This window comes from Branchiostoma belcheri, unplaced genomic scaffold (genome assembly GCF_001625305.1).
Source record: "Branchiostoma belcheri isolate BF01 breed outbred unplaced genomic scaffold, Haploidv18h27 scaffold76, whole genome shotgun sequence".
Lineage (NCBI taxonomy): Eukaryota > Metazoa > Chordata > Leptocardii > Amphioxiformes > Branchiostomatidae > Branchiostoma > Branchiostoma belcheri.
The window spans coordinates 1,122,276-1,134,933 of NW_017804420.1; the positions used below are offsets into that span (position 1 = coordinate 1,122,276).

General features: G+C 39.9%; 2 protein-coding genes across 2 annotated transcripts in view; one reads left to right on the plus strand and one right to left on the minus strand.

The window, feature by feature from the left end:
* LOC109485491 (solute carrier family 15 member 2-like) overlaps positions 1 to 2,592 on the plus strand; it is a 13,990-nt gene extending 11,398 nt beyond the window's left edge. Inside the window, 3 exon segments of the mRNA XM_019789161.1 lie at positions 52 to 266; positions 682 to 789; positions 1,045 to 2,592. Coding sequence (XP_019644720.1) covers positions 52 to 266; positions 682 to 789; positions 1,045 to 1,227 — 506 coding nt within the window. The 3' untranslated portion in view covers positions 1,228 to 2,592.
* A 608-nt stretch (positions 2,593 to 3,200) lies between these two features.
* On the minus strand, positions 3,201 to 12,366 carry LOC109485489 (SPARC-like). The gene is made up of 8 exons (XM_019789160.1): positions 12,234 to 12,366; positions 7,150 to 7,236; positions 6,696 to 6,837; positions 6,115 to 6,296; positions 5,138 to 5,290; positions 4,631 to 4,821; positions 4,097 to 4,245; positions 3,201 to 3,653 (listed from the first exon to the last, which is right to left on the minus strand). The coding sequence occupies exons 2-8, from the start codon at positions 7,207 to 7,209 to the stop codon at positions 3,625 to 3,627; spliced, it is 906 nt and encodes a 301-aa protein (XP_019644719.1). The 5' UTR covers positions 7,210 to 7,236; positions 12,234 to 12,366; the 3' UTR covers positions 3,201 to 3,624.
* Positions 12,367 to 12,658: the final 292 nt, after the last annotated feature.

The following is a 12,658-nucleotide window of genomic DNA, read 5'->3' on the forward strand; positions in this document are numbered from 1 at the left end:
GAAAAGAAGAACCTTTGTCTAATGCTACCTGATTCATAATAGATTTGTGAGGTGATACTTTGTTCTAACATCGTAATATGTGGCAAAGAAGGAACATTTTTTGTTCTAACAAACATGTCTTGTTAACTTTTCAGTCAAGTCTAGTGAAATTCCAAGACATCAGCCCCAATGACTTGTCAATGCTGTGGCAGATCCCCCAGTATGTAACCATCACTGCAGGAGAAGTCATGTTCTCTATCACTGGCCTGGAGTTCTCATTCTCACAGGTAGGGGGTGCTGTTTCTTTACCACACAGCAGGGTAAAGTCTTTCTGGTATTGCTCTAGAATTGTGTCAGAATTCCTTAGACTTGATCTGGTTGACACATTTCATATTTGGTATATTCTCAAGTGAATGATGCGTAATGGTATATGATCTTATTGTATTTTCTCATGGACAGAAAACAGTGTTCTGGCAAGAATTAAGAGGTTTTTAATACAATCATATGGAAAGAGGTCGCTAAGTTTGGGATGTGCACAACCAGGTTTGAGTAACTAAAGAATTTGTTCAGTCCCTTGTTGTTATTGCCATAATTTTAGGTATATGGGAAGAAGTCATCAGTCCTTAAGGGCCTGTCAATACCCAACTGATGTGCACTACCACCTGTAGGTTTGAGTAACCAAAGAGTTTGTTCCCCCCTCAGTCTCCTGAGTCCATGAGATCAGTGCTGCAGGCCCTCTGGCTGCTGACTGTGGCTTTTGGAAACCTCTTCACCTTCATCATTGCCAACCTCAACATGTTTCCTGAACAGGTAGGTGGCAATATTAGATATTCCTGACAATGTCCATGTACAGAAGGCATATTGTAGCAAATTGTGTTAATAATTTCATCAGGTTGGCAAGAGACAGTATAAAAAAGGTTCTTTTTTTCAACAACCACAATCCCCCGTCATCGAGTTTTTACATCCAACATTTCATTGATTGTTGGCAACCTATTGCAATGAATAACATTTACTAAACTATCCTTGTCGTAGCCAGCTAACATTTTCTGTCCTTCTTTGTTTCAGTCTTCCGAGTTCTTTTTCTTTGCTGCCTTGATGGTTGCTGTCGACATCATTTTCGTCATCCTAGCAGTGCGCTACAAATATGTGACTCCTGCGCGGTCTGGGAATGACGATAAGGTAGCGATAGTCCGGGATAGCGAGGGAACTGCCATGGTGATGTCTGCTACAGATGTTGACTCTGACTGAGGAATTTTTCCATGAGTCAACTAGGTCTTTTTATTAGATGTTAGAATCATTTAAGTGCATGAGAAAGGGTTTTCCAGGGGTGAAATGAGATTTTGGCAAAAGACTCCAAAATATGAAATTGCTTAAATACTTCAACACCTGATAAGAGATTATGTCGAAAGGGGGTAAATATAGAAATGCAAATTGGGGAAGTATCAGTGCCTCAACTTGTGGAAATGCCAAACATGCCAAAGACAGCCTTGTTCAGACTTAGGGAATAGCTCAGAATTGCATAGAAAAACATGCCAAGGACAGCCTTGTTCAGACTTTAGGAATAGCTCAGAATTGCATAGAATATTTATTAGATTTTAATGCTAGATTTGAATTGAATCAGTAGGTGTCACTATAATGCAAGCTTTGGTGATTATGTTGTAGGTGGCTACGTTTTACTGCATATAAATCAGTGGTATTTTAAACTAGAGGGCTTAGATTGGGAATACATGTAACTAGACTTGGGCAGGCATTTTAATCTAGGCATGCTCCAGAAGAAATTGCCAACACTGAATGATTGAAGTCATGTGTTATCTACGCTGAATGAATGAATGAATGAATGTTTTTTATTACCTGAATACTACAAAGATGAAAATCTGTAGTGACCTTGTGTAGTGTAATAGTTGGAAATTGGGTACAAAATATTATACAATGTGCTGCACTGTATTGTACTTTGTTGAAAGAAGCTAGTGTAGTGTCACGTACATGTCAAGGTATTGATGCTCAACAGTTTTGACCTTGCATCAAAGGACCAAATACAAAGTGTACATGTAATTTAAGAAAGCTTTTGAAAGATGCTAATTTATTTTGTGTCAATGGCAAGTTTACATTTTGTAGATGTATCTGAATTGTATGTTGTTTGTACCTTTCATGTGGTCTCTGCTGACACCAAGTTTTCTCAGTCCACTTTATCAAAATCAAGTTGCAGTGATGTAAACTGTGGTGTAAACTGTCACTTAATGACTACTGTGACAGTTTACACCACAGAGAATCAGTCAATTAATGTTGTAACAAACCAAGTCTACATGCACATACATTTTGAATTGTATTGTTGTGATCTGTGTGATCAGCATGGTAAGTGCCTTGGACATTGTTTTGAGTTAACCAAGTTTTGTGAAAATGCTGCAGTCTTCTTAAGAACAATGTAACAGTTGGTTTTGACTAGTAGGTCAACAGAGATTATCATTACTTCATGGTGAGAAGAAATTTATGAGGAGAAATCTGACTGTAAATATCTGGACTGTGTTAAGTGTCAGCATAGCAAGTGTCATTGACCAGGCATGCAATCCAAACTTTGTAAAATAAAGATTCTGTCTAGAACACAGTGATTTACATTTACTTCTATTTGAGTATAATTTTATTATTTGATGAATTATTCTTTCAAATGCTTCATCACAAATGTAGATCTGGTAACAGGAGTTTCAGTTACTGTCTGTATGACTCCATGTAACCCCAAAATTCATCAGGCTACATTTAGTATGTATCTGGGGTACCACAACAGGTCACAAATCTAGAGTACCCGGTATCAGAGCCAAGGTCAAATGGCATCTTCCCTCTCCCATGGTGACAGAGTTACCAACTGGGTCTCATTTGTTAGATGTCACACTGGCCTAGTTTTCACAGACACTGGTTGCTATTCAGAAAGACTCTTAGACTGTATTACTATGACTAGTGGTATAGTATTTGGCACAGTTGTACGTTTGTGTGTGTGTGTGGGGGGGGGGGTCCAATTTTCCTGCCCTATTCACTGGGAAAACTTGTTTTCCTTCTATTGTTGGATTAAGATTCTAGTCAATAGGCAAATAACTAAGAATTGGGCATTGACTGCTGACCTACATTTTATATTATAATGTCACGTGTCCATCAGACACTGCCTTATAGACATTATGTTGTAGGAATGGAAAGAAACACAACTTCAGCACAAGGTACAGACAGAAGACTTAAGAATTGAATTTGCTCAAATTTATTTTAAAAAACAGTCGGTAAAGAGGAAGAGGCTGGTCGTAAGGAATGAGTAGAGATCAGAAGAAAATTCCAGATTTCACCCGCAAGCTTATTAAGTTAAGATAATGCCACCAATATACACTGTACATGTAGTTCTTACACGAGTGCATGCATGTGGCACGGACATTATACATTTGTCATACATCATTTACAGCTGTTATAAGCATTATTTGCTGTTGTTACACATAGTATAAAATAGAGAAATATATAGGAGAAAATACATTACTAGTATGTCTAGAACTCTGCTACCAAAGTATACATCTACTTGGAGTCATAGATTTCAGTATCCAATTGTTCCAATGACCAGTAGCACCATATTTATTCCCAAGTTGTATCAGTTGTAAATTAACTGCTGGACCCTTCTTAGTCAATCAGGTACTGCTTGATGTCCTCTGTAATAGACAAAAATGTTTTAGTTTGTGCAAGTTGTAGTTCTTGTTTGATATGCCAATCTAAACAGATCTAGATGTTAGACCACAAATATTACATGGATGCTAGTAATGGAATTTTTAAGATGACTGATGCATATTGACTATTTCTTTGAATGCCTGCCTGCCTTATGCATGCATATGATTCCAGTGATAGAAGTTAACATATGTAAATTTTATTCATGACTGCTTCTCATGATACTGTAAGTCCTGATTTTTTCACTGTACTTTTACAATACATTGTTTTCACAGTCACTTCATGGGTACCACTTATCATTATTTTTACCAAGTCATTTGTCTGCCCTCCCCCCTTCCTACGCTTACCATCACTGTGAAGATTATGTTCCATTTTCCTCAGACCATGAAATTTTGCTACCTTGAAGACAGGGTGAACTACAGTATCTCACCTTCCTTCAGCTCCAGACAGGCTCCCCACTCATACAGGGAGATTCTCTTGTCTCCGTCGTCATCACATGTCTTGAAGAAGGTGGTTGTGCAGTGCTCCATGGGTACCAGGGGAGCGCGCAGGGGAGCCAGCTCAGCGTGAGTCAGATACCTGCATACACATAGAAACATTGAGCACTCCCAACCAAGTAGGTTATTTTATTTACTTCTATCTGATCACTAGCAAACATAGCCTCTACCAGGCTTTGGAATTGGCTGGAAAGAGTAGAAATTGGACCCTGGTATTATCTGTTTGGCCAATTTCTGCTCTTTACAGTCACTTCCTAAGCCTGGTTGACACTTAGCAAAATACTTAGTCAGTCAGTTGCTTTAAATAATCTACAGGAGTCTAAATTTTTGTTCATGTCAAATTTATATGGAATTTTTGTTTGGAAGCCTGTGTAATAACTGTTAAAACTAGAATTATCACAGTCATGGGCCAGAACACCTGGACTGAATGGTATCATGGCCCCAGGTATGACATAATATAACATTACCTGTCCTTGGGGTGCTGGTCCAGCTTAGAGAACATCCAGTGGATGGGGTAGACGTAGTGAGCGTAGTTCTTGCGGAAGTCACGCAGCAGGATCTCTGCCTCCCAGTCTCCGCCATCGGCACGCTTCTTCAGGCGTCGCTCGTCCTCGTAGATCTTCTTGGCGTGGAACATCTCCTTGTCTGTCAGCAGTTCCTAAGGGGTAAACAACATGCATGAATCTAAAAATATATATAACCATTTTGTGTCAACTGTGTCAGTTGTGTGAAAGAGATTATGGAAAGCAACTTCTGCTGACTACTAACTGTAGTGTTGTTTATGACTTCATGAATGATATTTCATCTTTTCCAATGAACACCTGTAGGTGTGTGTACCATATCACTCACCATATCATACAAAAAAAAATTGGTACTGTTGGTTCTGTTTTCAACATCACAAATTTCTGTCCACCCCAAACTACAAACACGGACGAAGTAAATGCTTCAACTAGAGTGACTCCATGAGTTTTTACCAGTGACATGCGCTGGACCAGGACGTTCTTGAGCCAGTCCCTCATCCTCAGGGGGAACTCAGCCAGCTCCTCCTCCAGACACTCCTCAATCAGCTTGCAGGGGCCGTAGTAGTCCAGATGGATCCTCACCCTCTTGCCGTCTTCACTGCTCTTCTGCAAGAGTCATAGATACTTGTGGATTGAGTATACCAAAATATTGAGAACTGAAATATCCTAAAAAGAGATTGTCACATAACACAGGTCTGTTATCTATTCTTTGAAGACGTATAACTACAACTGTCAGGGCATCATCAGACAAGTGAGAATCTTCAGCTTATGAAGAGAAAAAGATAAATAACTGTCAGAAAAGAAAGCTTTTATGTTGCATTCTTTATCACAGAAGGACAAGATGGGATACAAACCCAAAGTTCTGATGCAAGAGTGACTTAGCATGTCACATTAGGGCTGCGGACCGGTACACTGTACCGGTCCAATACCGTAAAAATCGTTTCGGTACAGGTCCAAAATACCGGATCATGAAGTAACGAGTATATACCGAAATAGCTAGTTTACACCATGTATATGACTAAAGATAGGTAAATCCTACCACAAAGACGAAAAATTAGCACTGGAAAAGACGTAAACACCGTCGATTGATTTGAGATCCTCAGTCTCACGAGACATCGCGAGAGTGTGGCTGATCCAGGGTTGTGATTGGTCAACAAACTCAAATCAGGTCAGAGGTCAGTCATTTTCCCTTCCCTCCAACACTTTATTATTGTTTCTGTGTCATGATTGAAAAAGTGAAGAACACGTGTTAATTTGTCAAATTGTTCAGGTACAGGTACAGGTCCGGACCTGTACCTAAACCTCTGTACCAGTACCTGTACCTGTACCTGATGTTACGTTTAGGTACGCAGCCCTATGTCACATCCCTGTTACAAAGGATAGAAATAGGATACAGACCGTGGTCTATGGAGGAAGGCTGGAGTTCTTACCAGGTCACATTTCTGCTTGAAGAGGTGGCACTCAGAGGCATAAGTCTTGTTGGCAGTGGAGCAGACAGACAGGGCAGGGTCCTCTGGTTCAGGGCACTTCTTGGCGCAGACACAGATGGGCTTCAGCTTCTCATCAAGGTCACACACCTCACCACGCTTGCACTTCTTGTCAAAACAGGGGTCTACATCAATCAGAAAAAAAGCTTTCAACACAAAGGCAATCTTTGGTGAGGAGAGAATGTGGTTTACGAAAAGAAGTTCACTTTCAAAATGCAATCTTTGGTTAAGTATTATGCTAAAATCATCTGATCTATGACACTGCAAAGATAATTCATGATCACATTATGTAAGACTTCAGACAACCTTTGACCCTTTGCTGACGTCACACGTGGGAAAAATCACGTGTCCACAGCATTTGGGTCAGATAGCTGAGGAAGACTGAGTGATTCGGTCGAAAATTTCTGGTGAGTCAAATTTTGAGTTGGAGAAAAGTTTAAGTTTTTCATAATGTAAGACTATATGCACTTTTGCCACACTTAACCTTATATCAAGAGTGCTTACACCTCTGCTTGTGTGCTTACGTTTCTCAAGTATTCCCTCTTCCTCATCCTCTTCCTCATCTTCCTCCTCTGCTTCAACCTCCTTCTCCTCATCCTTTCCTAGAGCCTCCAGGACATCATCGGCCTCATCCATCTGCTCCTCAGTTGGCTCATCCTCAATATCCTGTCATAAAACAACACATACATATCACACTATTTAAATTTCTGGTGCTTTGGCAGTTTTCCTCTGCCATGTGAGTTATGCCATCACCTGAATCGTTTCTGGGGTTTTGGTATCTCTGATTTCTTGTTGTGGCTCATCTACTTTCATACCCACAATTTCTAAAAGGTTACCAAGAAAAGGAGTAGAAGAGAAGAAATATTCTGTCATACTCTGCAAGAAAGTAGTTATACTACAGACAACAGTGACATCCAAAAATGGCATTACCAGTACATGTATGTCAAGTTGGTGTAGGGTTTCTGGCATTCGACTCACCTTTGCAGCCAAAGCTCCTCCAACCAGGACACCCAAAAGAAGTACTGCCCAGAACTTCATCGTGACAATCTATATCTGACACCTTAACTGAAAAACATAAAAACAAGACAGCATGTTTAAAATTCTTGTCATGCCCTTACCTGGCAACATTCTGAAAAGCACAAGGAACCAATTTTCAGGTTGCTAATCATATCACAACAGTGTTTAAGTTACTTAAGTTACTTGAACCAGCTATATATTTTGGCAAATACTGCATACAGAAGTTGCAGTGACACATGTGCTTAATTTGTTGAGAAGATGGCACCCATATGTATCATGTGTATGAAAAATCTGGCGCCACCCATTTATTGAAAGGAAGGAGACTGGAAGTAAAAAAGGAAACAGTTATGAAAAAAACACATTGCGGTTATGCTTGCTATACTGTGAACTGTTAACATGCCAGACTGTTCACATATCAGATGTGTACACAACTACAGAATCCTTCATATTGACGCTTTGGAGAGTTGAAAGCCAATAATAGTGGAGTCTTTGCAAGTCAAATTGTGATTGAACAAATGTGAGACTTGCTCAATTTAAAACCTGTTGCAGCTCAAAGCACGATACCATACAGCATGACAGCACAAGTTATTATGTCCAAGACTGTAGGAATGTTAAAATGAAGGCTGCTTCCTGGGATGAAGATGAAAGAGCAATCATGGGTGATGATGACTATGTGCCTAAGATGATCAAGTGAAAATGGTGAAAGATAATGAGCATAAATAAAGTTTTCTAAAATTTATTAAATTTTTTTTAAATATTGGGAAGAGAATGCACAAGAAAGAGTTAGGTCATTCCCATCTTGGTAATCTCAACTTCCCTGTACTCAGTCATCTGGTCTTGACAAGTCGTTGTTGACCAGGTTAGCTCACATGTGATCCATCAGTGCTGACAAACCTGTGTGTGACTTGGCAGTTACAACAGACATTACCTCACTGTCTAGGCAGGATTTACTTCAACATTCACCAGACCTTTTAGGTCAGGTGTGGGGAAATTAATATAAACCAACTGTGTCTAAGGGAAGATTACATCCCGTGTCTTTCCAGTGGCCTTCCATCCATCCCCATTGATGGACAAATTTTTATCAGATCATTCAACAGTCAGTGCCACAAAACATTTGCAAAATGAAGGCCCCTCATGTAAAATTCAGAGGATTAGGAAGTTAAAATTTTCCAGTCATTATCCATATGGTAATTTTGCTCATTATACTATTTGGTAAATTCGCAAATGTCCCAAATGTATTTTGCCTGGGTGCCAGAATGTTGCCAGGCTAGCTTCTCTTCTCCAGGGCCAACAAAACATGTCTCCAAGTCCAAGGAAATTTTACAAAAGACACCCCTGGTCAGGCTGCATCTCAGGGTCTAACTGGAGGCTGTAGCTGGCCTGTGTCTTCACCCTGAGGACAGTCTGGCATCCAGGCTATAATCAAGTGTCAGGTCATTTTCTTGCCTTGAATATTTAGAGCCTGGCTTTTAATCACCAAGAATTAAGACCGCCAAATGGCTACATCTTCTTGTATTAAAAAAAAGGCATGCAGACCCCCTAATTAATGTCAGCTAAGTGGGTTGTATCCCTTGTTGTAGCCTAACTCTGTAAATCTTCCATTTTGAACTGGAGTAACTCCTGCTGTCTTGGCTACAGAAGTGGATCCAGCTGTTGTGAACCATCTCTCAGTCTCCAAGCTCTTCAGGAACGCTTTTGAGACTTCCTGCCTTGCTGAGCTCTGCTGATAAAAGTGAGACCTTGTGACCAGATGGTCCAAATCCTGCTGAGATGCCTAACACTGACCCAGCAAAATTTGCCTTTGAAAAAAAGGAAGTATCCCCCAGATCTATTAAATACATAGTAAAAATAGTGTACAATATCTGTAGAAAGAGCCATATCTCTTGCAATGTGGATGTCAGAGATAGCCCCAAACAACGTGGTGAATGAGAAAAAAAACCCACATAATTTGAAAGTGGTAATGTCTGGAAGTTGTTGCCTGGATGTACATGTACATTGCAAGGACTTTGACAGGAAGATGGTGCTTCATCTCAACACTTCCTATAGCTGTGCTCCTTCAAACCAGAAATGAAATTTGTGAGCGGGTCTGTCATGTTTTGCTATCTGAGACATATTTTCCCCTGCAAGACAAACTAGCCTGACAATCGGAAGTTGCACTCGTAAATTGCACTACAAGACAATCAATCCATTCACGGTATACCGTATAGGTAGTTACTGTACAAATACAATTGCATGTGTAGATTTAATTTTACCCCCTCCTTTTAAGTTTCAAACTTGCACCCTTTCCCTTCACACAAGAAAACCCTCAATGCACAATAACACTTTGCACATATTGAAGCCAGACTGCTGTGGCACACATGGTTGAAAAGTTTAACCTTCTGAACTGGAGGTCTGTCCCTCTTCCTACTTAAACAGCCCTGCCAACTTCCTATGCTTGGAATTTCATGTCCGACCACGAAAAATAAATGTCACCCAACAGACAGAACTTTGGAAACCTAACCCAGAGAGCCAGAAGGAGAGCATAAAGAACCTAACTAAGAAATACCTAACAGTTACATCTTATCAACTTTAAATTTTTGTTCTGAAATTGTCTACCAAACTGACATACACATGTAGTTAGTTGCCAAGTGCTTTCAATACAGGGCAATTGCAAGTATTATCATCAGCCTGGATGCCAGGCTATTTCCAGGGCCTACAGATGCCAGCTCCTCATCTCTAGTGCCAACATTGAACAGTCCCCCAGTTTAACTTGGGGGCAGTGGTTAAATTTCCTTGGGCATTGGGCATGCTGGCCCTGGAGCTGAGGAGCTATCTATCCAGGCCCTGGAAACAGTCTAGCATCCAGGCTAATGATTTTCCTTTAGTTCGAGCATTTCCAAGAATGCCAAATTAAAATTTGAGGCACAAATTATCATCTTAGATTGGACCAAACATATGTTTTACATTGAAGATCTCCCCAACACATCAAAGTAAAGATGTAATTAATCTTAATTAAGGACACATTGTTAAAGGGTTGACGTAAGCAAATTCTTTTCCATGTAATTATATTTTCTAATGAGAGGAGCCTAGTCCTTTTACTAGATGAGATTAAGATGAGATTCCATCCAACCACATTACATATTCTTGTTCACCTGCACTTTAGATGAAACAATAAAATAGTTAAGATGTGACCATTAGCAGCATCAGTTTTCCAAGGCCATACCAATTTAACCAGTTGGTTCTCAGATTTTTTTCTGATTTCAGAAAAAAAAAGTTTATAGTTATTCGGTTCTGAATAGGACCACAGAATACTGTAAATGCACTTAAATTTTGTGGAATGGTAAAAATTCAACAAGTCTTTGAACTATCAAGGTTGAAACACTGGTAGAGAGTAAGAGACACAATGGAAGTCAGAACATATCCCACATTTGCAGTATAATGAGTTTTGACTGCAAGGCCAACAAGAAAATTTTTCATTGAGTAAAAGTACTAAAATCCCAGTGAAAATTTAGAAACTTACTGTAGTAAGATCTACTGATGAGTTTCTAATCTACAAGAGACACCAGACATCAGCTGGCCCTGGGTATTAGCTTTGTTTGAGATCTTAATTTGTTCCATATGACCTGGAATCATGCAGTTTTCTTGGAAACCAGGACAACTGCCTTCAACAATAGAAAGTCCCATCCATCAATTGTGTGTATGCAAATTGTTCCTCTGGTGGAAAGCCATCTGGGTGGCTGTTATAAAATAAGTTTACTGAAGTTGAGTCAAGTCAAAGTTTATTGTGCAATATGCCACAAGTCAAAAACATTGGTCTTTGATAGATTTTCAAGAAAAGCAACATCTTAAGTTGTATGACAAAAAACTGAATATTTAAAATTGGCAAATAAATTTGCAACCTGCAGTTTTTCTCTGGTTGGCCATGGAGGTAGAAAAATGATGATGGGTTGGCTAACCCCTCTTGCATAATTATTCCCTCAATTTGGCCAATTTCTACAATTTTCCAAGCAACCCATTGTAGTATGTCAGTGCAAGGATGTCCACGCTGGTCAGTGGTAGAGACTAAGATCAGTCCCAGATGGAAGGCAGTGGAAAACTGTCAAACTCAAAGCCTTAGACAGTAACTACTAAAAGTGGAAGTGGCAAGTACATTGTAAAGAGATTGAGCCAAGTCCACCATCTGTATATATTTCAGTGGTCATTTACTGACAGTCTAGAAGGATGGCTTTTTATCTGGGGTCAGGAAGGAAGAGGGGATATTGAAGAAGGGCCAGTACCAGGGGTTCAGGAAGTGAGAAGTCTGGGAGGCCATCAGACATGGCTGTCCCAGCATCAAACAAACATGTGCCCCTTGTGGCTGGCCCCATCACCCCATGGGGAAATGTGGAAGAACAAAAGTTGTCTCTGAACCAACAGTGACAGAAGAATTGTGTATAACTGCGAAAAGCAATGGCTCCATTCTGAACTAACCATGTGTGAAGGAAGCCTTTAGCGACTGCGTAGTTACTTAAAACAAAACTGAGGGTTCTTAGGTTTTGGAGGAAAGCCAAGATTTATTCCAACCAACACCATGGCAGTCATGACTTTGGTTTTAAGTCAAAAGAGGACCACTTACGTTACCCATGGGATTCACAAAAACAATCACAGCAAAAAGGAAAGATCAAAGAAAAGGGCATGAAGTATAGACCTGGAAAAAATTGTAATTTGTACTGGTCTAAACTTCATTATTTGTTTCACTCAACCCACATGCTGCTGGTGTTTCATAATCCACCACTCTTACTTTCCAAATGTTTATTATACCTGTATGTTATGTATACTTTAAGGTAAACTGAGCTGTCCTACCACTGTAATGCTACCTCGAAGCCAGAATATCTTGACATCTTCTAACAGTAACACCAACATGAAGTTGCTGTTTTACTCAATCTACCCCTTTTGAGAAGTGTTTGCAAGAGTTATCATCATGCGTTTACTTGGTACTTCAACACAACTTCTCCATACACTGTGAACCATGAAAACGATTGGGTTCCTTGAGTACATTTGGTACTTAAAGAAGTATGTGTACTTACCCAAACAACAGTCAGCTTGCCACGTCAACACAGGCCTCCTTCCTCTGGATTGTGTCTTGAGGTTCTGACCAGACTGCCACAGCTTAGTGAAATTCCACTGCTGGTCTTTCTTAATCGAGATCATTCCATCTCCTTATCACTAGGGGTGATCAATGTGTCCGTTTTTTTCTTAACCCTCAGTCTAGTAGTTTATCAATAAATTGAATTTTGATGTGAGTTCCACTAATATTTCTTTCTTTTTATACTTGATGTAAGATAATTAGTGCTTTTTTAGTGCTAGATAAAAGCAAATCTGGAAGAGAAACCTCCCTCCTCTAAAGTGTCGGGCTTAGTGCCAAGGTGCCAGCCCAGCAGGGCAGATCAAATGGCAAGGCCAGCTGGGGCTTATTAGTGGCAGTTCTTCAACAATCTGGAACCATCTTGAC

What these genes read in the sequence shown, in the direction of transcription:
- LOC109485489 (XM_019789160.1), bottom strand. Translation starts at nt 7,209, where the DNA reads ATGAAGTTCTGGGCAGTACTTCTTTTGGGTGTCCTGGTTGGAGGAGCT. An exon ending in GAGGAGCTTTGGCTGCAAAG is followed by an intron (nt 6,838 to 7,149) that starts GTGAGTCGAATG and finishes GTTTTATGACAG; the next exon opens with GATATTGAGGATGAGCCAAC. An exon ending in TCAAGCAGAAATGTGACCTG is followed by an intron (nt 5,291 to 6,114) that starts GTAAGAACTCCA and finishes TGACTCTTGCAG; the next exon opens with AAGAGCAGTGAAGACGGCAA.